The sequence below is a fragment of the Bufo bufo genome, chromosome 3 (assembly GCF_905171765.1).
Source record: "Bufo bufo chromosome 3, aBufBuf1.1, whole genome shotgun sequence".
In the NCBI taxonomy this organism is placed as follows: domain Eukaryota; kingdom Metazoa; phylum Chordata; class Amphibia; order Anura; family Bufonidae; genus Bufo; species Bufo bufo.
Window position 1 is genome coordinate 373639405 of NC_053391.1, and position 27690 is coordinate 373667094.

A 27690-nucleotide genomic window follows, 5' to 3' on the forward strand; every position below is an offset into this window, starting at 1 on the left:
AATATCGGGTGCAGAGAACATACTGAAAACCTGTTGTATTCAGTAAAACATGTCACATACAATGTGACCTCCCCAGATAGCAGCCCGCATACAAAATTACACAGCAGCACCCCCCCCCTGCATACCAAATGACACCTCCCCTCCATAAATATTACATGACCCCCCCTCTGCATACAATATTACACACCCACCTCCCCTGCACACATTACGTAGCCCCCCCCCATACAATATTACAGAGCACCCCCCCCACATACAAAATTACACGGCAGCCCCCCCTTCTGCATACAATACCCAGCCCCTCTACTTCTGCATACAATACCCAGCCCCTCTACTTCTGCATACAATACCCAGCCCCTCTACTTCTGCATACAATACCCAGCCCCTCTACTTCTGCATACAATACCCAGCCCCTCTACTTCTGCATACAATACCCAGCCCCTCTACTTCTGCATACAATACCCAGCCCCTCTACTTCTGCATACAATACCCAGCCCCTCTACTTCTGCATACAATATTACACGCCCTCCCCTGCACACATTACACGACCCCCCCATACAATATTACACGAGTTCCCCTCTCTCCATACAATATTACACGAGTTCCCCTCTCTCCATACAATATTACACGACCCCCCCATACAATATTACACGAGTTCCCCTCTCTCCATACAATATTACACGACCCCCCCATACAATATTACACGAGTTCCCCTCTCTCCATACAATATTACACGACCCCCCCATACAATATTACACGAGTTCCCCTCTCTCCATACAATATTACACGACCCCCCCATACAATATTACACGAGTTCCCCTCTCTCCATACAATATTACACGCCCTCCCCTGCACACATTACACGACCCCCCCATACAATATTACACGAGTTCCCCTCTCTCCATACAATATTACACGACCCCCCCATACAATATTACACGAGTTCCCCTCTCTCCATACAATATTACACGACCCCCCCATACAATATTACACGAGTTCCCCTCTCTCCATACAATATTACACGCCCCCCCCATACAATATTACACGAGTTCCCCTCTCTCCATACAATATTACACGACCCCCCCATACAATATTACACGAGTTCCCCTCTCTCCATACAATATTACACGCCCTCCCCTGCACACATTACACGACCCCCCCATACAATATTACACGAGTTCCCCTCTCTCCATACAATATTACACGCCCTCCCCTGCACACATTACACGACCCCCCATACAATATTACGAGTTCCCCTCTCTCCACACAATATTACATGACACCCCCCATACAATATATATTACACGGCCTCCCATTCTGCATACAATATTACCCAGCCCCCCCCCCCCCTGCACACAACATTACATGGCCCCCACCTCTGCATACAGTCTCACACAGAATCCTCCAGCACTGACAGACACTCTCCCCCCTCTCTCAGTGAGGAGCAGCCATCCGTGACTTGCTCTACAAACAGCCTGAGCGCTCCAGCTTCCTACACTTCTATTCAGGCTGACGATTCAGAGTCACGTGACGAGAGAATGTCACGTGACCCAGTGACGTCAGGAGGTCCGTTTCCTGCATGGAGTTTAGCTGCTATTATCCCATACAAGGTAACCGGATTCGCTCGTCCTTTAGGCTCCGGACACTAGGATGATACGTGATTGTGGTACCCTATAGAAAGCATATAGATGTGTGATCTAGCCGGAAGTGCTGCTGCCCCCTGTCATTGTCACCTTCAAAGGGCTATAACATTTTTATTTTTCCATCTATGTAGCTGTATGAGGGCTATAGGATGTAGCTTTTACTGCTGCCATTTTGGGGTACACATAACGTACTGATTATTAATAACTCTTTCTGGGAGGGGGGGGGGCATCAATACTGCCACTGAGTTTTTATGTTACAAATTTTGCGGTGTTAATTTTTTGGCAAAAATAACAATAACGTTTTGATTGCTGGCTATTACGTTTTTTGATGGTGACTAAGAACAAAAAAGCAATTCTGTTTTTTTTTTTACAGCGTTCACCGTACGGGATAAATTACCTGATAATGGTATAGGGCGAGTAGTTACGGATGCAGCGATGCCAAATATGTGGAGTAGATTTTACTTTAGCTTTTTTTTTTCTTGGGATTTTTTTGATTTAACAAAATGTAATTTTGCTTGCACTTGGCAGCTGAAGGCATCTGTGTTGGTTCATATGTATCTGCTATGCTGAGAAAAATGAAGTTTTAATATATACAAATGAGCCTCTAGGAGCAACAGGGGCGTTGCCATTACACCGAGAGGCTCTGCTCTCTCTGCAACTGCAGCTCCCTCTACACTTTGATTGACAGGACTGGACAGTAAAAAAGATATCACACCTGCCCATGTCTCTCAAAGTGCAGCGGGTGCTGAGCCTTTAGGTGTAATGACAACGCCCCCATTGCTCCTAGAGGCTCATTTGCATCTATTAAAACATCATTTTTCTCAGCAGTGCGAACACGGGACCAGCACAGATTCCTTCAGCTGCCAAGCGCACATGTAACAGGTCAGCCAGTTTCATAGGTACACCTTTAAGCACCTGACAAATACCATAATGGTACACTGTAGACGCAGTGTGAAATGAACCTTGTACTTTAATTTCTGTGTGTGATTCTTACAGAATGAAACGCCTCACCTCTCTCGCAGTCTGCCCTCACCTCTGGCGCGCAATACCATGCCATCTCTCTGAACTTCGCCTGGATTTTGTCCTACCAGGTGGTCAGTCTTTTCGGTAGGTGTTAGTTTTTTGTGCTCTCTTGATGAGTGGGTGTTCTACATTTACCCCTGTGTGTGACACTGTGAAGCACTTGCAAATTTGGGACTGGAAAATTTTGCTGCATACTTCCTGTAGCTTCAATTTATTTTATTATTATTATTATTATTTTTTTGTACCTCACGTTACACTTTATTCTGGCAAAAGAGACGGATGCTTCAATATAGAAGTAAAAATAGACTTAATGGGGGAAATGATTAACACTGGCTTTTCATATACTAGTCTTAATAATTTTGGTGCAACTTGTACCTGCACATTTTTTATTAAGAGTTGCATGCCTCTTTAAAGGGATTCTGTCAACAGTTTTTTTCCCCCCATTTAAAAATATGGTTATGTTCATGGAGCTCTAGCGATTCCTAATGTGGTCTTATAACCGAAATCTGTAGGGTCATTTTGTCTAAAAAATGTTATAACTAACCTGTCATTCATCTCACAAAGGTGCCCAAGGGGATGCTCATGTCTTCCAGATGCCGCCCGCACCCGCCGCCGTTCGTGCCCAGCTCCTCCTTTGCTGTCATCAGCGCCGCCTCAGAATCCTTTGCTACGCCTCCGGCTCTCCCTCACTCCCCCCTCCTTCTTCTCTAACATCCCGCGCGTGCGCACAGGCCTGTGCCTGATGCGCACGTGCGAACTTCTCCGTTCGGCTTCATGGAGCGAAGTGCGCATGCGCCGGCACTTCGCTCATCCTGCCGATAACCTGAACACTGGCGCCAGCCTGTCAGAGGCCTGTGCGCACGCGGGATGTTAGAGAAGAAGGAGGGGGGAGTGAGGGAGAGCCGGAGGCGTAGCAAAGGATTCTGAGGCGGCGCTGATGACAGCAAAGGAGGAGCTGGGCACGAACGGCGGCGGGTGCGGGCGGCATCTGGAAGACATGAGCATCCCCTTGGGCACCTTTGTGAGATGAATGACAGGTTAGTTATAACGTTTTTTAGACAAAATGAGCCTACAGATTTCGGTTATAAGACCACATTAGGAATCGCTAGAGCTCCATGAACATAACCATATTTTTAAATGGGGGGGTAAAAAACTGGTGACAGAATCCCTTTAAGGGGTTGTGCAGCCAGGATAGATCATCAATATCTGATCGGCGGGGGTTTGACACCTGGGACCCCCGCCGATCAGCTGTTTGAACAGGAGGCGGTGCTCCATGCGAGCACTGCTTCCTGGTCTTTACACTATGCCTCGTCTCTTTTGGAGTGGCGGCGTAGTATAATTACAAGTACTCGCTCCATTCACTCGTCTCAGAAGTGCAGTGTAATGAAGAGGATGCGCCGCTTGCATGGAGCCTCGGACCCGCACCAATCAGATATTGATGGCCTATCCTGACTATAGGTCATCAATATTAAAGGCTGGACAACCCCTTTAAAGGGTTTCTATCACCTTGTTTTGACATAATTAGCTATCAGACACTAGCGATCCGCTAGTGTCTGATCTACCTAACAATGCTATTATAATACCTTTGTGTGCAGTCGTTTGCCTAAAAAACGAACTTTTATTGATCTGCTAATGAGCCTCTAGGTGCTATGGGGGCGTCTTTTCAGCACCTAGAGGCTCGGTCTACTCACATTGTATGCCGCTCCGCTCGTCCGTTAAGCCCTCCCATCTCCTCTTGAATGCCATCCTCCATCTGAGCCAGCGGACGAATTCTCGCGCCGGCGCAGTGCGCGTCTGTATTCGGCGCAGGCGCAGTGAATGTCTGACCGCTGCCTGCGCAGACATCTCGGTCATCGGCGCAGGCGCAGTGGAGATGTCTGTGCAGGGAGCGATCAGACATTCACTGCGCCTGCGCCGAATACAGACGCGCACGGCACAGGCGCGAGAATTCGTCCGCTGGCTCAGATGGAGGATGGCATTTAAGAGGAGATGGGCGGGCTTAACGGACGAGCGGGGCGGCATACAATGTGAGTAGACCGAGCCTCTAGGTGCTGAAAAGACGCCCCCATAGCACATAGAGGCTCATTAGCAGATCAATAAAAGTTCGTTTTTTAGGCAAACGGCTGCACACAAAGGTATTATAATAGCATTGTTTGGTAGAGTAGACACTAGCGGATCGCTAGTGTCTGATAGCTAATTATGTCAAAACGAGGTGATAGAAACCCTTTAATAATGTTGCTGCATTTTGGAAGGGTCTGTGCGTGCGGAAAAAAAATAAATGGCCTAGATTTCTATTGTAATGTATGCCAGTTTTCTTTCACAAGTTTTGTTCAGTTTGTTGAGCCACAAGAGTAGTTGCAGTAGTCCAAGTGGGAGATGATGAGGGCATGCACTAGCATTTTAGTTGACTCAGGGTTGAGGAAGGGGCGAATATGAGAGTTGTTCTTGAGTTGAAAGTGGCAGATGATGGTAAGGGTTTGAATGTGTGACTGGAAGGACAGTGCAGATTAAAATATTATCCCAATGCAGCGGACCTGTGAGAAAGGTTGGTGCCATTAACTGTAGGGCCTCTTTCACACGGGTGAGTTTTCTGCGCGGGTGCAATGCGTTGCACCCGCACTGAATCCGGACCCATTCATTTCTATGGGGCTGTGCACATGAGCGGTGATTTTCACGCATCACTTGTGCGTTGCGTGAAAATCGCAGCATGCTCTATATTTGTGCGTTTTTCACACAACGCAGGCCCCATAGAAGTGAATGGGGCTGCGTGAAAATCGCAAGCAAGTGCAGATGTGGTGCGATTTTCATGCATGGTTGCTAGGTGACGATCGGATGGTTGCTAGCTGACTATCTTTATTATTTGCCCTTATAACATGGTTATGAGGGAAAATAATAGCATTCTTAATACAGAATGCAAAGTAGATTAGGGATGGAGAGGTTTAAAAAATAAAATAAAAAATGAAACTCGCCTCATCCACTTGTTCGCGCAGCCCGGTTTCTCTTCTTTCTTCTGGACCATGTGATGAGCGCAGTGACGACACCAAAGGTCCTTTTCTCCCAGGTCCTCAAAGAAGAAGAAAGAAGAGAAGCCGGGCAGCGCGAACAAGTGGATTAAGGTGAGTTTAATTTTTTTTTTTAATGTTTTAACCCCTACATCCCTAATTTACTTAGCATTCTGTATTCAGAATGCTATTATTTTCCCTTATAACCATGTTATAAGGGAAAATAATAAAATCTACACAACACCTAACCCAAACCTGAACTTCTGTGAAGAAGTCCGTGTTCTGGTCTGGTTACCAAACATGCCGATTTTTCTCACGCGCGTGCAAAACGCATTAAAACGCTTTGCACTCGCGCGGAAAAATCATGCATTTTCCCGCAACGCACCTGCATCCTTTCCGGCCCTCACTAGCGACGCCCGTGTGAAAGAGGCCTAATAGATAAGTTTGGTGTGGGGTTGTCACTTATTGTTTTATGTAGGTCTTTGATATTCCCCATTCTGCCAGAGGATGAACTTAATTTTTGACGTGGAGCAAGCCTCATCATAAATTAGGGGCATCCTCCGACAGTCTGTGCGCCTAGACTGAAATGTACTCCAGCTGATAACTGGAATAGATTTCAGACATCATTCCAGTAAATTGGTGTAAATGGTAGTGAATGTGCCAGGGCTGATGGCCCCATGTACCTCCCTTGCCAAATCTGTAGAACTAGTCAGGAGATGAAAGCCGTGGAATAACTGGAATTGTGAGCAATGTCTCCAAGTTGTATGTACCAGTTTTAATAAATGAAGCCTTGTGTAGATAACAGAGGAACACATTCTGAATAACATCTGCCATTTTTCCCTTCCCCCACGACAACACCACAGAGAGAGGATCTGCCTCCAGGGCTTGGAGTGGGAGACCTGCAGTTTTCTTTAAGGTACAGCTAGTCTGGAAATCCCAGAAAGTTTCTGGAGGGCTATGTGGTAATTACCTGCTGTGGTCCAACGCCCATAGGTTGGGCTGGCAGGACCCTAGGAACTGGTGGGGTCCGGGGCCTCCATCCGGTTCTCGCGGCAGGTGGTGCGTGGGCCCCCCCAGGGGAGTAAGGCCACACGGCATTGGAGGAAAAGGAAGCAGCCCCAAGGGGGGGGGTGCATTCCACCACATGCGGCCCGGCGTCATGGGATGTCTTTCAGGGCCTTCTCCAGCGTGTGGTACAGATGTGAAGGTGGTGCACAGCAGGGAGCGTCACTTCCGATAAGCGGTGCGTTCCACGTGAGGCATTTCCGGTTTTTCGTCTGGATTCTGCGTTCCACAGGTGCAGGCCTTCTGGGAGAAGTGGCAGGAGCAGTGAAAAAGTGCGGACACCAGCGGGGCTGGTGTGGTCCTGTCCTACTCGTGTCTGGGTTACCTTGGTTCTGGACTCCTGCTTTCTCCTGTATTACTGCGTATGTTAACCAGTCTTTTCTTCTTGGGTCCAGATATGAGGGATACAGATGATATCTTGTCCCCTCCATAATGAAATGAAATTGCTGATTGATTTTCTTATATTAAAAGATTATCGGGTGATATTATGGAAGTAGAAAAAAGACCTGACCCGGCAGAAGGGGAAATCCTTGCACCGGTACCGATATTTAATTAAGAATGAGTGGGTAAGTGCCCAACCACGGTACTTATTTGATATTTTGATTGTTTCTTTATTTTAGACAAGGCCTAAAAAAGTTTTGGCTAAAAGAAAGAATAGAAAGTGTGCATTATGTGGATGCCCATTATCCTCTTCATATGCTAAAAAGCTTTGCCAGCAGTGTATTGACAAGACAGTGGTGGAGGAATCTCCTAGCTTTTTGAAGAATATCAAGTCTCTTATTAAAACGGAGGTCAAAAGTTCCTTGAAGTCTTGTAAGCGTCAGAGGAAGTCAGCAGCAAACTGGTTGTCGGAGGTAGATTCTGCAGCTGATAGTGAGCAGGAGCTGGAGACATACAAATCTCCCTTACCGGAAGATGATATGGAGGGTAAAAATTGATTTCCCGTAGAAGACACTGACAAATTGTTAAAGGCTATTCGTTCTACGTTAGAATTAGAAGATGTTAAAGATGATAAGTCTATAGTTGATTCCGTTTTTGAGGGTCTTCAGGAAGAGAGACAGATGCTTCCCCTTACATAAAAATATTCTGGCCCTAATTAATAAAGAATGGAAGAAACCAGATAAAAAAGTTTATACTCCCAAAAGTTTCAAAAGAAAATATCCCTTTGAGGAGGAACCCTCTTCTTCATGGGATAAAGCACCAAGAATAGACGTAGCTAAGATATAAAAAAAAATTCCTCCTTGCCTTTCGACGACATGGGATGTTTAAAACACCCATTAGACAAAAAAGTGGATTCTTGTCTTAAAGGTACATGGGAGGCGGCTGCGGCTGCGTTTAGGCCTTGTATTGCATCCACGGTTACGGCCAGATCCATGGTTCTATGGTTAGAGAGGTTAAAATGTCAAATTAGGGAAAGATGTCCTAGAGAACAGATTCTACCCTCCATCCCTAGTATACAGAAATCAGTGGATTTTATAGCAGATGCCTCAGTGGAGTCAATCAAATTATTGGCGCAGGCATCCTCCCTTTCCAATTCTGCTCGTTGAGGGGATTTATCATCAAAACATAGATTATGCAGCATCCCTTGTCAGGGAGAATTTTTGTTTGGTCCTGAATTAGACTCCCTTTTGGAAAAAGCGACAGATAGGAAGAATAATTTCCAGGGTTTTCAACAGGGTTCTCCTCCACCTCTTTTTCAGATCCAGACGTCCTTTTCGTTCATCTGGATTCCGAGGAAGAGGCTGAGGAAGCGACAAGTACCAGAGTTTTAAATCCAGGGGGGTTGGAAGTAGGGACTTCTTGTTTGGAAGTTCTTCATCTCGGCTTTAAAAAAGTCCCAACAGTGACGCCAGGTGCGCTGTGGGGGGAAGGCTAAAGCTCTTCATTTCCGCATGGGAAAAGATTCCTGGGAGTTGGGTTTGAAAAATCATAGGAGAGGGCTTACTGCTAGAGTTTCGTGCAAAACCTCCTCAGAGATTTGTAGTAACAAAAGCTCAGAGGTTGTCTGCTATGAGTTAGAGGTCTTAGAACTATTAAGAAAACAGGTACTAACTCCTGTCCCAATAGCGGAACAAAAGGGGTTCCACTATCCTCTTTTCCTAGTAAAAAAATAGACAATTCATTCCACACGATTATAAACTTAAAGCAGCTAAGGCCTCTTTCACACTTGGGTTGTCTAGATCCGGCGTGTACTCCACTTGCTTGAATTACACGCCGGATCCGGAAAAACGCAAGTGTACTGAAAGCATTTGAAGACGGCTCCGTCTTCAAAATGCTTTCAGTGTTACTATGGCAGCCAGGACGCTATTAAAGTCCTGGTTGCCATGCGGGGAGCGGGGGAGTGGTATACTTACAGTCCGTGCGGCTCCCGGGGCGCTCCAGAATGACGTCAGAGCGCCCCATGCGCATGGATGACGTGATCCATGCGACACGTCATCCATGCGCGTGGGGCGCCCTGACGTCACTCTGGAGCGCCCCGGGAGCCGCACGGACGGTAAGTATGCTGCTCCCCTGCTCCCCGCTACACTTTACCATGGCAACCAGGACTTTAGCGTCCCGGCAGCCATGGTAACCATTCAGAAAAAGCTAAACGTCGGGTCCGGCAATGCGCCGAAACGACGTTTAGCTTAAGTCCGGATCAATGCCTTTCAATGGGCATTAATTCCGGATCCGGCCTTGCGGCAAGTCTTCAGGATTTTTGGCCGGAGCAAAAAGCGCAGCATGCTGCGGTATTTTCTCATGCCAAAAAACGTTCCGTTCCGGAACTGAAGACATCCTGATGCATCCTGAACGGATTTCTCTCCATTCAGAATGCATTAGGATAAAACTGATCAGGATTCTTCCGGCATAGAGCCCCGACGACGGAACTCTATGCCGGAAGAAAAGAACGCAGGTGTGAAAGAGCCCTAAACAAACACCTACTTTTAAGAAAGTTCAAGGTGGAGACGATAAAATCAGCGGTCCATTTTCCATTCCCCAACAGTTTCATGGCAATCTTAGACCTAAAAGATGCGTATTATCACATCTCCATTCACCCCTTACATCAGCAGTTTCTCTGGGTCGCAGGAGACATCAGGGGATGTATTTATCACTTCCAGTTTCAGGCACTTCCATTCGGCCTTTCGATGGCTCCCAGGATATTCACAAAGGTGATTGCAGAAGTTAGCCTCATTTATAAGGAAAGAAGACATTTATTCCTGCCTTACCTAGACAACTTTCTGATTATAGCAAACTCTCAACAGAGATGCGTAATGGCAGTACAAGAGATGACAGAAGTTTTAGAAGGATTAGGATAGATAATAAATCGAAAAAAATAAAAAAATTGTACCAAAGTCTCGTCAAGTGTTTCTAGGTATCCTCTTGGATTCAATTGTCCAGAGGGTTTTTCTGACAAAAAATTTCTCATGTCCAGACGAAATTGCAGACTCTAAAGTCATCACAGAATCTCTTTGAAAAGCAATGTCAGTATTGGGATCACTGGTCTCATGTATACCGGCAGTACAATGGGCTCATTTCCATACTCTAACTTTACAGAAAGAGATCCTATTAGCGCTAAAAAAGAGTGGGGACTCGTTGGATACAAAGATAATAATCTCAAAAAAGAGATTTGACTGGTGGAAAGACATGTCGAATCTAAATCAAGGAATCCCTTGGAATCATCCCAATCCAGTGGTATTAACCACAGACGCCAGTCCCACTGGTTGGGGGGCTCATTTTTTGAACCGAGTTATTCAGGGGAAATAGTCACCAGTACAAAAAACTTTCTCCTCAAACAGAAAGGAATTGCTAGCAGTAAGACTAGCTTGGGAGGCAGCAAAACCATTCATTTAACACATATAAGGATTATGTCGGACAACCAGTCTGCAGTTGCCTATATAAATCATCAGGGAGGGACAAAGTCTGTTCCCCTAATGAAAGAAGCAACACTTTTGTATCAGAGCCGGGAAGGAAAGGTCAGTCACATCTCTGCTCTCCACATAAGGGGCAAGAAGAACTTCCAGGCAGACTTCCTGAGTCGTCACCAATTGAGACAGGGAGAGTGGTCACTAAACCCATTCATCTTTTCAGAAGTAGTCAGGCTATGGGGACTTCCCTCCATCTATCCTTTTGCCACCAGATCGAACAGGAAGGTGGAGAAATTCTGTTCTCTAAATCCAAGGGAATTCCCAGATGGAGTGGGTGCTCTCCTTCAAGCATGGAGTTTCCCCTTGGTGTATGCCTTTCCTCCTTTCCAACTTATTCCTCGGGTTCTCAAAAAGATCAGAGACAAGGGTGCAAGATTAATTGTAATAGCCCCCTTCTGGCCAAAGAGAACTTGGTTCTCCCTTCTGAGGTCCATGTCTGTAACAGACCCCTGGATCCTCCCAGAGATCCCGGACCTTCTGACACAGGGCCCAGTTTGCCATCCAAGTGTCAGGAGTTTATACCTGGAATTCCTTCAAGGGCTTCTGTCTTCTCTTCCGGGTGTAGGCTGACGTCATCGGCGCAGGCGCACTGAGGAAGGAGCAGCCAAGCGAGTGTCCTTCTCTCAGAGCGCCTGTGCCGAATGAGGACCGGTACGGCGCAGGCGCGGGATTTGAGCTGCAGGCAGGGCCAGCTGGAGGATGAGAGCGCTCACTGGCCCTGTCAATCAAGTAGAGGAGGGGGCGTTTTTTCAGACCCAGGATGCGGCGGCTACCAGCAAGTCTACCCAACTTGCTGGTAGTGAAGAAATTTACATATCACAAAAGTACGATTTTTACTGAAATTACAGCACAGCCAGAGGTAAGAGGGGTATATATGGAATCTGGAAGTCCAAAACTGAAAATTGCTGTTTGGGGGGTGACATAAGCCCTTTCAAAAAGAATTGACCTTGGGACTAGCTAAGAGCACTCTTAAGGTGCAGGTTTTGGCTCTGTCTGCCCTGTTTGATAAAAATGTTGCTGATGATCCCTGGGTAATTAGGTTCTTTAAGGCAGTAGACAGAATTCTTCCAGTTAAGGCACCAAGTATTGCTCCGTGGGACTTGAACCTAGTCCTTAATGCTCTGACTAAACCCACTTTTGAACCTCTGTCTTCCTGTTCAGAAAAGCTACTAACTTTCAAGTTACACGAACAAAGGATAGACTGAGACTAGACGGGAATAGTAGCAAAATATACATATACTTTATTAGACAATACATAAAAAGTTAATTTATATGTGATGTATCACATCAGATAAAAAGGTGGACTACACCTGAGGGGACATAACATAGTTACATACAATTAGAAAAAGAGGGCAGTTAGGTTAGCAATCAGATCTCTGTGATTTTTTGATTCTATCTGTTTAGACACAGCTATTTAGGTGATCGATTCCTGTGTGTATGTATCTGTATATGTATCCATACATGGCTCTATTCTTAGGGCACTGGCAGTAATCTTATTTGCCCTTAAGGTGATATGTACATATATGTTCACGCATGTCTGTGGGACTTGGTTTTGTATCTCTATTTTTATAATGGATGATAATATGCACATACGCACTTTTTTGCTGAGATTGAGGCATTAGTCCTTTTTTACAAGTGGATGGGACTTTGTGTTTGTCCAGTTGCTATACACGTGTATGTCCCAACTTGATGCACTGGCAGCCTTTTTTCCGGAGATACATACGTGTATACCAGTAATATTGTGGATACTTGTGACAATTTTTTACATGTGAAATAGGTCCTATGTGCGTGTATATATGTGTACAAGTTTGGAGATATGTATCTGCACTTTTTCTGGACATTTGTGAATCTTAGCTGATTGCTAACCTCACTGCCCTCTTTTTCTAATTGTATGTAACTATGTTATGACCCCCTCAGGTGTCATATTTTTCTACTATACCCGTCAAGTCTCAGTCTATCCTTTGTTCGTGTATGCTTATGTACACTGAGTGGGTACGTCACTATAGGGTATTTTCCATCACATAGGATCACTAAATGTGAACGCAAATCTATGTGCATTGTGTGACTGTTGTATTCTAACTTTCAAGTTAGTCCTGTTGGTAGTTTTAACCTCTGCAATTATGGAGGATAGGGTAGTTCTTAGGCCAGATCCTGCCTTTTTACCCAAAGTTCCGTCCAGAGCTAACAGGCTTCAGGAGACCTTTTTCAGTGCTCCCGACATTTTTTGATGATCCCAGAGATCAGGAAGAGTGAGTTTTTCACTGCTTAGATGTGAGGAGATGCCTTTTATGCTATCTAGAGATAACCAAGGATTGGAGAAAATCCTCTGCTCTATTTGTCCTTTTTTCAGGCATAAATAGGGGTAAGGTGGCTTCAAAGAGTTTCCTAGCCAGATGGATCAGGGCGGTTATTTCCCTGTCTTTTACCTCTTCTGGAAGTTCTCCTCATCTCTTCCTAAAAGCACATTCTACTCGGCAATATCCACCTCTTGGGCGGAAAGATCAAATGTCTCTATTGAGCAAATTTGTAGGGCAGCCATGTGGTCCTCTCCTTCTACTTTCTACCGACACTATCGGCTTCAGCTAAATTCTACCTCTGACCTCGGTACTAAGGTTCTGCAAGTGGTGCCCCCCCCCCCCCCCCATAAAGAAGGGGTGTTCTCTGTAATCTCTCTCTGTGGTGCTGTCGTAGAGGAAGGGAAAAATAATGATTACACTTACCGGTAATCAGATTTTCCAGACCGCATGACAGCACCCTTCCTTATTCCCTCTCTGGTGTTTCAGGGGTTCCTCTTTTGTGCGATGGGTGTAGCATAAAAAAAAAATATATATATATACAGTCATGTGAAAAAATTAGGACACCCTTTGAAAGCATGTGGTTTTTTGTAACATTTTTAATAAATGGTTATTTCATCTCCGTTTCAACAATACAGAGAGATTAAAGTAATCCGACTAAACAAAGAAAACTGAAGAAAAGTCTTTTCAAGATCTTCTGTAAATGTCATTCTACAAAAATGCCTATTCTAACTGAGGAAAAAGATAGGACACCCTTGCCCCTAATAGCGAGTGTTACCTCCTTTGGCTGAAATAACTGCAGTGAGACGGTTCTTGTAGCCATCTACCAGTCTTCGACATCGGTCTGAGGAAATTTTACCCCACTCCTCAATGCAGAACTTTTTCAGCTGTGAGATGTTTGAGGGGTTTCTTGCACGTACAGCCCTTTTCAAGTCACCCCACAGCATCTCAATGGGATTCAAATCTGGACTTTGACTTGGCCATTCCAGGACTCTCCATTTCTTCTTTTTCAGCCAATCTTTGGTTGATTTACTAGTATGTTTTGGGTCATTGTCATGTTGCATGGTCCAGTTCCGCTTCAGCTTTAATTTTCTAACTGATGGTCTCACATGTTCTTCAAGCACCTTCTGATACACAGTAGAATTCATCGTGGATTCTATGATGGTGAGCTGACCAGGTCCTGCTGCAGCAAAGCAGCCCCAAACCATGACACTTCCACCTCCATGCTTCACAGTTGGTATGAGGTTCTTTTCTTGGAATGCTGTGTTTGGTTTACGCCAAACATGTCCTCTGCTGTTGTGTCCAAATAATTCAATTTTGGACTCATCTGTCCAAAGAACATTATTCCAGAAGTCCTGGTCTTTGTCAACTTTATCGCTGGCAAATGTCAGTCTGGCCTCGATGTTTCTCTTGGAAAGCAAAGGTTTCCTCCTTGCACACCTCCCATGCAAGTTAAACTTGTACAGTCTCTTTCTGATTGTAGAGGCATGTACTTCTACATCAACAGTAGCCAGAGCCTGCTGTAGTTCTCGAGATGACACTTTAGGGTTTTTGGATACCTCTTTTAGCATCTTGCGGTCTGCTCTTGGGGTGAACTTGCTGGGGCGACCAGTCCTGGGCATGTTGGCAGTTGTTTTGAAAGCCCTCCACTTGTAGACTATCTTCCGGACAGTGGAATGGCTGATTTCAAAATCTTTTGAGATCTTTTTAAATCCCTTCCCAGACTCATAGGCTGCTACAATCTTTTTTCTGAAGTCCTCTGACAGCTCTTTTGCTCTCACCATGGTGCTCACTCTCACTTCAACAGTCAGGAGCACACCAAACTAAATGTCTGAGGTTTAAATAGGGCAAGCCTCATTCAACATGCAGAGTAACGATCTACTAATTATGTGCACCTGGTGTGATATACCTGTGTGAGATCTGAGCCAATTTAAGAGGGAATACATGTGAGGGTGTCCTATCTTTTTCCTCAGTTAGAATAGGCATTTTTGTAGAATGACATTTACAGAAGATCTTGAAAAGACTTTTCTTCAGTTTTCTTTGTTTAGTTGGATTACTTTAATCTCTCTGTATTGTTGAAACGGAGATGAAATAACCATTTATTAAAAATGTTACAAAAAACCACATGCTTTCAAAGGGTGTCCTAATTTTTTCACATGACTGTATATATATATATATATATAATGTAGTTGTTATACATTAGATAAACTAACCTTAGTTGGAGTCACTCTCGCGCTCTGTAAACCACTGAGGTGGGAATGAGGCCCCACCTTTTTATTCTGCAGGTTTCCTGTCCCTGGAGGCGGATCCTCTCTCTGTTGTGCTGTCGTGGGGTCTGGAAAATACGAGTAACGGTAAGTGTAATAATCATTTTCTGCTTGTCCTAAAATGTTTAGGTGGAGAGAAAGCAGTCCTGGATACTGGACAGGTGTATTACATGGACGAGTGTGGACTGTGACTCAAAAAGATGGCCACCTGTGGTACACAGTGTATCCCAGCCCAGGGTCAACAGAATGTGAATCGGAAAAGAAGGCTCAGAAAAGGCCTGCAAAACGAAAGCTGCCCCATACTATCCCTGAACCAGTAAAACAGGATAAAGACCTAATAAAGCAGGAAAAAGAGGAGATATGTGCAGAAAATGACTCGCTAACTACTGACTGCAAGAAAGACAGCGACATTTTACAGGATTACTTCCAGTTGCACGTCAGTCTCGGTGAACTCTACAATCGGTGGAGAGAGTGTGACAAGAACTTTCTGAAAGTAGCTAAGGAATTCCCAGGTAATATGCTTAAGATCCACATGTTTTTCCCTTGTCATCCAACAGCATTAAGTAAAAGATTATTAGCTTTTTTTTCAGACATAACGCACTGCTAGAATTGCTTTCTTTTATATTCAGATTGTGTGCAGAACATGGTTCTCTATGCATTGTGACAGCTCTTTACATTCACTAAATATATAGGCATCTAGTGATCATTCCTACCTGGAATTCAGAAATTGAATATATTTTGGAATATGTCAACAGTTTTATGGTGCCCTAACTAAGGACCCTGATGAAAACTCTGGGTCACGCTCTTGAATCTGTATTCAACAGCTCCAGCGCTGGAGTTTTTCCATACACAGCTCAAGCTTATGAGTCCTCATATACATGAGATCCCCCCCCCACCCCCCTTTTCTTGCTGCTGATTGACATATCTTCTCCTATTGCACTCGGCAGTGGGAAGAGCTTATAATGAGCTGTGCTGGAGCTGTTCGGTACAAGATTTTAGTAAAACTGCTGGATCAGTTAAAGGTATTATCTGGCATTGTGATATTGATGGCTTATTCTCCAGATTTGTGGGTTAGGTGGTGAAGCATCACTTCATTACACTTGGCTGTGGCACCTGCAGTACAGTGCACAGAAGATGTTTTCATTACTCTCTACAGTAGAATTCTGTTCTGCAATAGATAGTAATTAGGCTTGAGTGAATCGGGTTCGGATTGCTCTCTATTGGATCTAACTAACTGAGATGTTTGCTGTTTATTTGTTTTTTTTAGTGTAGGTGTTTTATTTTGGTGCAAACCATTGGTCTAGGTGTTTTATTTTTATCTAGTTTGAAGTGTTTTTTTTTGTTAGGCAGGCAGCCCGGTTACTATTTTAGTAATATGGGTGATTAGTCATTTTTGTTTCCTCTATATATATCTTTTATATATTTTTTTGGCAGGGATGCCTTATTTTTTGTTTTTTTGGGAGGGGTTGTGAACCTTTTTTATCTTCTCAGGTTTCCTGTTCTGCATGGGAGGTCCCCCTGACATAGGTGTTGTCATGGGCTTCCAGAAAAGCAATTACTGGTAAGGGTAATTGTCGTTTTCCAGTTTGCATCAGCCACCTTTCATGTATTCTATTGTTTGGCGATCCTTCATTTTGTAATGTAGTGTATTTGCCTGTATTACCTTTTCAGTAATGAAGCAGGGAATTTCTATCTCATTTTCAGACACTTGTCAGCGCATGCGCTAGAAATTCCCTGCTTCACTACTGAAAAGATGTGGGGAGAATTAGGGGGACCTGACTTACTCCCACCCATGCTAATTAAATGGGCGGACACTGCAGAGACCAGAAGACCAGGCAGTGAACGTGACATTACAGGAAGTTACAGAGACTACAGCGGATTGGTTCAAATGACCATTCCTGAGTGGGGAAATATCAGCAATTACAAAGTGAATGATCACTAAACAATAGAATAAATAATGGGTGATTGATGCAAACGGGTAAAAAAGTTTGTAACAGCCATATCTACAGTCAGTGTTGAAAATGTCTCTGTATTGTGTGATGCAGCAGAGATATGTAATAATTAATCAAGGAGCAGCCTGCTTGAAAACTGTCTATGGAGGTTGGGAACTTGGGATCTACATATACTATGTGACTATGCATTGACTGTCTTTCAGGAATTCGGGTTTTGCGGCAGGATCCTGTAGAATGCCTTTTCTCTTTCATCTGTACCTCCAACAACCACATCTCTCGCATCACTGGAATGATTGAGCGGCTGTGCAGTGGTCTGGGGAGAAGACTATGCCAGCTTGACTTGGTGGAGTACTATTCCTTCCCCACGCTCCAGGCACTGGCAGGCAGGTAACATGCCAGTCTTCCTCTGACTGGCTATACATTTAGGACTATAACAGATTGCTGAGTGGGCAGGACTGTCAGTGTATATATTGTGAACATGTATGTAGTGATGGGGGGAAAACAAACGCTGGAGCAAGAACCAACCAAGCCAACTGAATTCTCGAAGACTATCATTTCTGGTGGAGGTGTGGTATTAAAAGCTTTCTGTAGACATCCCATAGTTGCTAAAATGCTGCACTTGCCATAAATGAGACACTTGGAGTGTCAAGAGGTGATATTCTGGTGCTGAAAGCTGCCTAAATGGGTCCCTTCATGGACCCGTTCATTCTTAAAGAGGCTATCCAGAAAAAGATATTTATGACTCATCCTCAGGATAGCTCATCAGTGTCAGATCTGCAGGGGTGCGACACCCGCAACCACCACTGATCAGCTGTTAGAAGAGTCCTTTAGCGCTGCAGCCTCATCCTAGGCCAGTGACATCACTGTACATAAGTCACGTGGCCTAGTTGCAGCTCAGACCAATTCAAGTCAATGGGGCAATACTAAGCACTGCCATTATACAATGTACCGCGCTGTCTTTGGAAAGCTGCCGGAAGCCTGCATCGCTCACCAGAGCTTCGGTGACTGCATCAGCTCCCGGAAACAGCTAATCGTCAAGGATGCCGGGACTTGGACCCCCACTGATGTGATAATGTTGCCCTATCCTGAGGATAAGTCATCATTAAGTGGCTAACCGCATTAAGATCGGAGGTCAAACGCGAGTGATAACATAGAGATATGCCATTGCTTTTTAGGATTGGGTAACCCCTTTAACAAGCAAAATGGAGCTCACAATAAATAATGTGCTTGCTGTAAGCCGACATTGTCTATAAGGTTATACAATGACCTTTCTATCACAGAACAGAATAGTTGTTTGTACTTCATATTATTGTAATAGGGGGTCATTAAAGATTTATTACAATTAAGCTGGGAGTAAAAAAAACTGAAGCTGCCACTGATCAGTCACGTTTGGCCTCAGCGGTGAAATGACAGCTGAGGCCAGTGAAAGACTGCAGCAGGCACGAGACCAGCGAACATGAGGTCATCAGTAAAGGCCTAGCAGGGATCATAGCTGCAGCACAGGACATTTTGAAGGGGAGTAAGGTTTTTTGTTTTTACATTTTACTCTGCTCTCTGCATAATTTAATAAATCTTGGATATCCCCTTGAAAGGGATTCTGTCATCAGAAATGAGCCCTATAAGCTAAACATATGGCGATGTCCCTTGTAAAACACTGAATCCTAAAGTGAGTTTATCAAATGCCCCTGTGGCTCTATATTCATAAAAAAGTGGTTTATATCACCTGTCAATCACTTAAAAATGTGTCCAAGGGGACGTCTCATGGTGAAAGGTGCCCGGCTGCAGCCATCTCGTTTAGGTGCCCAGCGCCGCCTTCTGAGCTGAAATCGCCGGCCTCCCTTTCATTCGATCTGCCTACCTAGGGCGGCGATTTCAGCTCAGAAGCCGGCGCTGGGCACCTAAACGAGATGGCTGCAGCCGGGCACCTTTCACCATGAGACGTCCCCTTGGACACATTTTGAAGTGATTGACAGGTGATATAAACCGCTTTTTTATGAATATAGAGCCACAGGGGCATTTGATAAACTCACTTTAGGATTCAGTGTTTTACAAGGGACATCGCCATATGTTTAGCTTATAGGGCTCATTTCTGATGACAGAATCCCTTTAAGCTTTAATAGAAGGTAAAGGGGGAAACTGATGCAAACTAGTGCAAAGAAAAAATTGTAGTTGTCCATAGTCAGGACTCAATAAAATAAATTCCATAATCTGCATTTTTACAATTAGGCATCTGATTTCAGCTTGGCTTTAGTTTACTTTGGCCCTTGTAGCCCCTATATTTAGTGCCAGTGAACAGATGACCCATAGTGCATCAGCTAGGTGTAAGAGAAGCTGCATACACCATGTATGTGCCTTCTCTTGGTGATATACATTCATATTTACTTGAATGGGAGCAGCGCTGCAGTAACCGGCTCCATCTGCTATACAGTGGACCAAGCTGTGTAGTTCCGGTTTTCCAGGCTGGAGCTACTGCAAAACAGAGGATTGGCAGAGTTGCCAGGAGTCAGACCCCTGCCGATCTGATATTGATAGCCTATCCGAAGATCATCGGTACCTCAGTCTGGAGAACCCCTTTAACATGTATGCCAGGATATTTTCCAATTGTTTATATTAAATTACATATACAGTGGTCCCTCAATATACAATATTTTCAACATACAATGGTCATTTCTAACCCAACGTAAGTTGAAACCAGACTCAACATACAATGCCGCAGACTCATAGCCAACCAATCCAGGCCACTTCTCTGGTAAAATAGCTCCTATTCCTGACTGGTATAGGTAATGACTTGTTTTATCTGTCTTTGTTATCTGCTTATTTTTCAGAAATCTTCATTTTCTCTAATCTTGGATGACATTTTGGGGCTTTGGAACCGATTACTCAACTCACAATGGTTTCAACATACAATGATTGTCGTGGAACAAATTAATATTGTATCTTGAGGGGCCACTGTACTAAACATGGTGGGGGTACTTTATCATTGTACATGTGTTTGAGGCTCTTTTTTAGACTGCAGTTGTGTTGCGCACTTGCGCCAAATGTATGAAGTTGGAGCTCGGTTTTATTAAATTTGCCGCCATTTTGAGTAAAAGTACGCCAGGGGGTTGCCTGGCACGGAGGTGTGACTTTTTAAAAAGTCCTACAACATAAAGAAGACATAAGTGTTCTAATCTGTAATCCCACCCAACTTTTCATGCCACTTTTGAAAGTGGTAATGCTCATCAAAATTCGCATTGTCTCACCAAAAATTGCATAAAATGTCGCACACAACATTGCTTGCAACATTTTTACGCCACAAAACGGTCATAGCACATTTGATAAATGTTCCCCAGTAACATCAAAGGTCTTTTCTCTGTTGTCATTTGTTCAGCATGTGTTCTAGCAATGTGTTTCTGTACAATCCTGATGTTCTCAACCTGTGTTTACTCTGCAGCTGAAGACACTGAGGCCAAGTTGCGAGATTTGGGTTTTGGTTACAGAGCAAAGTTTGTCAGCGAGAGTGCCCGAGCAATTTTGCAGAAGCATGGTCCTGATTGGTTGGAGACTCTTCGACTGGCTTCCTATGAGGAAGCAAAGTCTGCACTATGTTCCCTGCCAGGGGTAGGAGCCAAAGTGAGTGTCATGCTTTCACTTTAGGGCCTGTCACCATTCTAGTAATGAAAATGATCATTGCCCGAGATAAAATTGTATTATTTGGTTAACTGCAGTTCCCAAAGTCCAATCCCAGTGGGAAATGCCAGGGGACAATAATGCTGGTTGATCCCATCAGACTTAATAGGCTCATATCTATTGTGTATGGTCAGCTTTAGGAAAACTTTTCTGATGAAGCTACCCTTTAAAGGGCTTCTGTCACCCCATTAAACCGTTTTTTTTTTTTCTTTAATAATAATCCCTACACTGCGATCTCAGCATACATAAGATAATTAATGATTTTCGTTCAGTAGAATTTGCTAAAAATCGATTTTTATAATATGTAAATTACCTTGCTACCAGCAAGTAGGGCGGCTACTTGCTGGTAGCAGCTGCATCCTCCGATCGTAATGACGCCCCCTCGGCTTGTTGATTGACAGGGCCAGCGGACGGGATCTTTCTCTGCTGGCCCTGCCTGTTACCATTCAAAATCTGGCGCCTGCGCCGCAGCTGTACTTATCTTCAATCTGCGCAGGCGCTCTGAGAGGCGGCCACTCACTCGGCCGCTCCATCCTCAATGCGCCTGCACCGATGACGTCACATCTACACCCGGCGCAGGCGCATTGAGGAGCGAGCGGCCGAGTGAGTGGCCGCCTCTCAGTGCGCCTGCGCAGATTGAAGATACGTACAGCCGCGGCGCAGGCGCCAGATTTTGAATGGTAACAGGCAGGGCCAGCAGAGAAAGATCCCGTCCGCTGGCCCTGTCAATCAACAAGCCGAGGGGGCGTCATTACGATCGGAGGATGCGGCTGCTACCAGCAAGTAGCCGCCCTACTTGCTGGTAGCAAGGTAATTTACATATTATAAAAATCGATTTTTAGCAAATTCTACTGAACGAAAATCATTAATTAGCTTATGTATACTGAGATCGCAGTGTAGGGATTATTAGTAAAGAAAAAAAAAAAAACGGTTTAATGGGGTGACAGAAGCCCTTTAACTGCATATATTGTTACTTTCAGTTGTGGTCTTAGTGAAAAAGACCAGGATTGCCATCATTAGTAGCTTACAGCAGTATAGTTTGGAACAAACATGATAGACCTCTGGGTAATTGTTGAATCTGCTCTGTAAAGATGACCATACACGTTAGCCAACCATTTAATGTTTATGGGCCTGCCAGTGGCAGTTGTCAGGGGAGAGGTTGATCAGACAGTTGGGTTTCAACATGTCCAATCCTCTCAGGAGATAAGGGGCCACCAGAGGAGTCTGGTGGTGGTTTACTCAACCTACTGAGAGCACATGCACGCTCAGCCGAGTTCATGTATGGTGGAGGGAGGCTCTGCAGAGATACCTGTCAGACGAAAGCTTGTATGGCCAGCTTTAGCCTCAGAATTGATCCATTGTCTTGCTTTACTTATCCTTTTTTTAGGTTGCAGATTGTGTTTGCCTGATGGCTCTTGATAAACCAGAGGCTGTACCCGTGGACACTCATGTCTGGCAGATTGCAAAAAGAGACTATTTACCTCAGCTTGGTCAGGGCAACAAGACTCTCACAGAGCGGGTCTACCGGGACATTGGTATGAACCTTCAGCTTGTGCTAGGAACTTTTATTACCAGTTTTAAGTAATATAAGCTTATTAGAGTTTTCTAGTACGTTGTGAAGGCATTGCAGTTTACGCACTGAACTTTATAGTTTTGGGAATGCAGCAGTGCCATTTTACTGGGCAGCGCTGACATGAAGGAGGCACAGATAGCAGACTGACCTCTCAAGGATTATTGTAGTTTATTGTAGCTGCAAAAGCGAAGAAGTTGTTAAAAGTTTATAAAATGAGAGTCTCAATGTTGTATTACAGACCTATAAAATCCCTTGTGAGACCACATCTTCAATATGGGAATCAGTTTTGGGCACCACATTGATGAAAAGTATATAGAAGAGCTGGTTAAAAGGTGGGCGAGTGGATTCATTTACTGGGATGGGAGGTCTCTGATAAGCAGGCTTGAAAAAAAGATGCCCTGGGGAGCGGCCGTGCTGTGGTTACAATGCCGCAATCTTATGGCTGATTATCGGGTGTTCTTAGGAACCAAATGCAGAAGCATTATGTTTCGAATTCATTAATATGATTCTGCTGTGACTCGTACGGCTGCACGGGTACGTGGCCGCAGCATGGCCGCTCCATGTGGCTGTACCGTAAAAGGTGACCTAATTTAAATGTAGGGGTGGTCAATACAAAGGAGCAGTGTGGAGGAAAACAATTTAAAAATCAATACAAGAAAGGGTTCTTTACAGTTAGAGTAGTCAAACTATGGGATGCCCTACCCAAGAGTTAGTAATGGCAGATGTTATGTCAGCTTTTACAAAAAGGGGCTGATGCTTATCTAATGACAATTAGCACTGAGTATTATAATGAGTTTAGTAATTAATTATGTAAAACTTGATGGACCCATGTCATTTTCAACCAAAGTAACTGTATTTTGTCTATTCCTGTCTCTTCCAGGAGATTATTTCCGCAGTCTCTGGGGTCCATATGCTGGATGGGCCCAAGGAGTAAGTTCATGAGTCTATTCTAGATTTCTACTTTACCTTTTTTGTGTTTCTAATCCGTATGGTAGACTACATTTTTCAATACCTGAAAACAATAGGCATGAAGATTTAAAGAGGACCTTTCACTAGATTAAAAAATCGAAACTAACTATACAGACATGGAGAGCGGCGCCCAGGGATCTCCCTGCACTTATTATCCCTGGGCGCCGCGCCGCTCCGTTCGCCCGGTATAGGCTCCGGTATCTTCACATGTTAGGCTCCACCCAGGGGAACCTGCCGGCGTCTCCTTCTCCCATGCTGTAGCGCTGGCCAATCGCAGCTCTCAGCTCATAGCCTGAGAGGAAAAAAAAAACCTCTCAGGCTATGAGCGGAGCGCTGCGATTGGCCAGCGCTACAGCATGGGAGAATGAGACGCCGGCAGGTTCCCCTGGGTGGAGCCTAACATGTAAAGATACCAGGCGAACGGAGCGGCGCCCAAGGATAATAGTAAGTGCAGGGGGATCCCTGGGCGCCGCTATCCATGTCTGTATAGTTAGTTTAGATTTTTTTAATCTAGTGAAAGGTCCTCTTTAAACTTATAAGAGTGTCCTAACATTTCATATGTGTTACAATTTATTACTAAATACTTTTTTATCCAAATGTGAGTCAAGACCATGGGGTGAGAGTTATGTTGTTTTTTTGCCTAATGGTGGAAAATCCCCCTATAGAGCCAAGGTGAATCTGCTTTATGTATGTTTTAAATAGTCGCTCCCAATGATTAAAATTTAAATTAAATAGAAACTTGTGTTTTCACACTTGAAATGGGCTGGATTTCCATGTTCAGATTTTGTTATAGTGCATTTTTTTTTTAAACTAAAACCAAGAATATGTGTAAAGGAAACATTGACCGGTGGAATGCATCAAACTGGTACGCATTGAAGTTTCAGATGTTGACGCAAGTCCTGTTTCGCCCCAAAACTTATGACTTGTGGTTTTATACTACTTTTGAAAAGTGGGTGGGCAAATGGGTGTGGTTAGGTATGTTGATTTTTTTTTTTTTTTTTTTGTTTAATCCATTCCTGGATTTTGGCTTCAAAAACTGCATTAAAAATCCTTAACGTGGAAACCTAGCCATAAGGTTTGCGTAGCATGTTCTATTCTTAGTTGTTTTTTTTCTTTTTATGGCCAGGTCTTATTTTGTTCGGATCTTAAGAAATTCCAGAGTTCAGGAGATGAAGCAAAGGCAAAAAAGAAGCTGAAAGGACAAAAGTGATTATATATACACACTGTATAAGCAACAATTTAATCTCTTTTGTACATAGTCAAATAATGATGAATTGTCAATGTCAGGTGTATTTTGTTTTTATTCTGCATTCTTACAGTACACAGTCACCTAGTAAAATAAACATAGTAGAACACATCTGCTTGTGTCTATAAGGGTATGCTGTAAGTTGGGTCCACTCTCAGAAGTTGGTACTAGATAGTTTACTACATGGAGATATTAGCTGCCATTAAACATGTGCCTTCCTGGTGAACTACTACATGCAAGTTCCAACAATACAGTTGCACTCACAAGTAGTGAGACCCCTAGAGACTATACACAGCATATAACAAATTGCTACATTACCCTCCTCTATTAGGTGTATATTTTAATTATATATATATATATATATATATATATATAATTAAAGTGAGAAGACCTGCTTAGGCCTCCTGCCTACAGGAAATACCATAATACTTTTATTTGTCAATATAGTGTATAAAAGGCCTTTCCTTTTTAGCAGATTCCAGCTTTACATTTTCGTCCATCTCCAGAAATCCCCTTTAACACTTCAAGTAATAATTAAACAGTGCGGGGGCCTAGGCATGCAAGACTGTTTTGTGTCATACTCTGCCCCTTCATTGCAGAACTGCAGGTATTTTTTGTGGTCATGCAGAATTTTTTTTATTTTATTTATATGTAATTTGTAAGAACTATGGCATATGCCATATAATAGAGAATATGGTACTCTAAGGATAGGTTCACACAGACTTTCAGAAGTGTATCTAGCAGGAAGAAGTATGTCCATGTATATTTCTCATACCTTTTCAATCCACATCTGGCTTTGGCAGAAACACCTGCAGCAAAATCTGCCCAAAAAAAAAAAAATGTCTGTGTAAACCTACTCTAATAAGGATGTTCCATTTGAAACATCTGTCTCTTAAACCATAGCAGTCTCAGTTACGGTACGGCCACACAGTTTTCTGGATCAGGTTTTGAGGCAGATCTGTCTGCCTAATTTTCAACTGAAGCCAGAAGTGGATCCAGCAGGAAGGAGAAGTATAAATCCTTTATTTCCAATACCTTTCAAACCCACTTCTTGCTTTGGCAGAAAATCCCGTCTGAAAACCTCGTCCAAAAAGCTCTGTGTAGCCATACCCTTACAGAGGAAAACAACACAGATGATTTGACAACTTTCTCAATTACGACTATGCTGGGTCTAATTAGTGAATAACTATGGAAAAACATAGAAGGGAAACATTTATGTGACGTGACCTTGTCATTATGATTGATTACAATTCTCATTTAGAGACACACTTTTTTCTGCATTTCATATTCGTTTAAAACCCCACAATTTAATCTAGACAGGTAAAGTCAACAGCACTGAGTGTTATGAATTATGATGCTCAGAGAATTGATAGATATCTATCTATCTAATCAATAACAGGGTCCAGTATAGATAAAGCTGTGATATCCGACAATGCTTATATTAAAGAACGTTTCGGTCATATGAGCCTGGATGTGATGGCTTTAGTGTATGCTGCTGGACTGCTCTGAGCGGTCCTGCAGTGCACATCTACATTGGGATGTTTTCCTTCCATTGGCACCACCAGATCCTGCGTGCAGGTGCCACCTCTGCTTCTAAACAATTATTTAGTCTAGTAATGAGTTCAGCTAGGTAAAACATGCTATAATGGTTTGGCACACTAATTTGGGGACATGTCACCACTGAGGCCAGTGAATGACTGCACCTCCAGTCCACACAGTCCTTGGTGATGGAATAGAGCACTAGTGAATAGGTAAGTGTAACACCATTTTCAGAAAAGTGTAAGTTGTTCAGTACTTACATATTGACGGCCTATCCTGAGGATAGAGCATCAATATTAGATTGGTGGGGATCTGATACCTGGCATCCCCGCTAATCAGCTGTTTAGAAAAGTTGCTGGCACCAGAAGTTATACAGTAGATGAGTCTGAAGCACAAAGTTCTCATCCACAGTGTAGTGGTCATGCCGGGAGGGAGTCTGTCACCTACTCTGAACGTTTTAGACCGCTCAGATCACATTATAGAACGTTTGCGCCCCCCCCCACCTCATTAAAATCGTGCCTCTCATGTCTGTCCCATGTAGAGATCCTGAAAAAAGTACTTTATAAAGTTATGCAAATTAGCTGTTGCAAGTGCCTAGGGGTGGAGTTACAGCCACAAGTGCCCAGATAAACGCTCCTATTGCTGTCCTCTGGGCCACCCTCCTCTCCTACTTCGTCCTCCTCCTCTGGCTTGGAGGTCTTGCGCGAGCGCAGGCCACGACCAGGCCTGCGCACTGATTTTTAACAGTGCACGTGACCGGTACTCACACGACATCTCCAAGCCAGAGAAGGAAGACGAAGTAGGAGGGGAGTGCTACCTGGGTCCTAACTCCACCCCTGGATGCTTGCGATAGCTAATTTGCATAACTTTATAAAGTACTTTTTTCAGGATCTCTACGTGGGACAGACACGAGAGGCACTATTTTAATGGGGGGCAAACATTCTATAACGCGATCGGAGCGGTCTAAAACGCCCAGAGTAGGTGACTGAGCTGTAGTATGCCAGCACTGGAAACTACACAGTGAATGAAACCATCCACTCTTATCTTGCTGCAGTCAGCGCCTGCTTAGAACAGCTGATTGATAGGGGTGTCAGACTCTCACAGATCTGATATTGATGATCCATCATGAGGACAGCCATCAGTATATATCCTGTATTACACAGGCCGATGAAGCAAGCGATTGTCAGGAGGAAAGTGTTCCCTCCCAGCAATTGCCTACTGGCTAGCGGAAGTTATTACATGCAGCGATCTTCACAACATGGGTGGTTTGCTGGCGGCAGATCGCTATTGCACAATCTGCCACCGGCAAGCACTGACTTAAGCATGCTTAAAGGGGAAAAATAAATAAATTGTCCAATGAATGAGCATTTCATTCATCGGCGGCAGTATTATACTGCAAGATGATCGCTAACAAGCATTCATATCGGCCAGTGTAATACTGCCTTATAAGTACTGGAAAACCCCCCCCCCCCTTTTTTTTTTTTTACACAAAGAGCAATAAAAAATGGCTGCAAATGTTGCTTGACTGTGTAAAGTCTCAGAAAGC

General features: G+C 44.0%; 1 protein-coding gene and 1 long non-coding RNA gene across 2 annotated transcripts; one reads left to right on the top strand and one right to left on the bottom strand.

The window, feature by feature from the left end:
- The first annotated feature begins 1505 nt into the window (after window positions 1–1505).
- Window positions 1506–26147, top strand: OGG1 (8-oxoguanine DNA glycosylase). Its single transcript, XM_040424671.1, has 8 exons — window positions 1506–1607; window positions 2637–2747; window positions 15326–15708; window positions 17352–17531; window positions 20582–20760; window positions 22205–22352; window positions 23271–23320; window positions 24486–26147. The coding sequence occupies exons 2-8, from the start codon at window positions 2638–2640 to the stop codon at window positions 24567–24569; spliced, it is 1134 nt and encodes a 377-aa protein (XP_040280605.1). The 5' UTR covers window positions 1506–1607; window position 2637; the 3' UTR covers window positions 24570–26147.
- Window positions 23324–23973, bottom strand: LOC120995447. The gene is made up of 3 exons (XR_005777592.1): window positions 23911–23973; window positions 23567–23574; window positions 23324–23436 (listed from the first exon to the last, which is right to left on the bottom strand). It is a non-coding gene; the product is annotated as an uncharacterized LOC120995447 (long non-coding RNA).
- Window positions 26148–27690: the final 1543 nt, after the last annotated feature.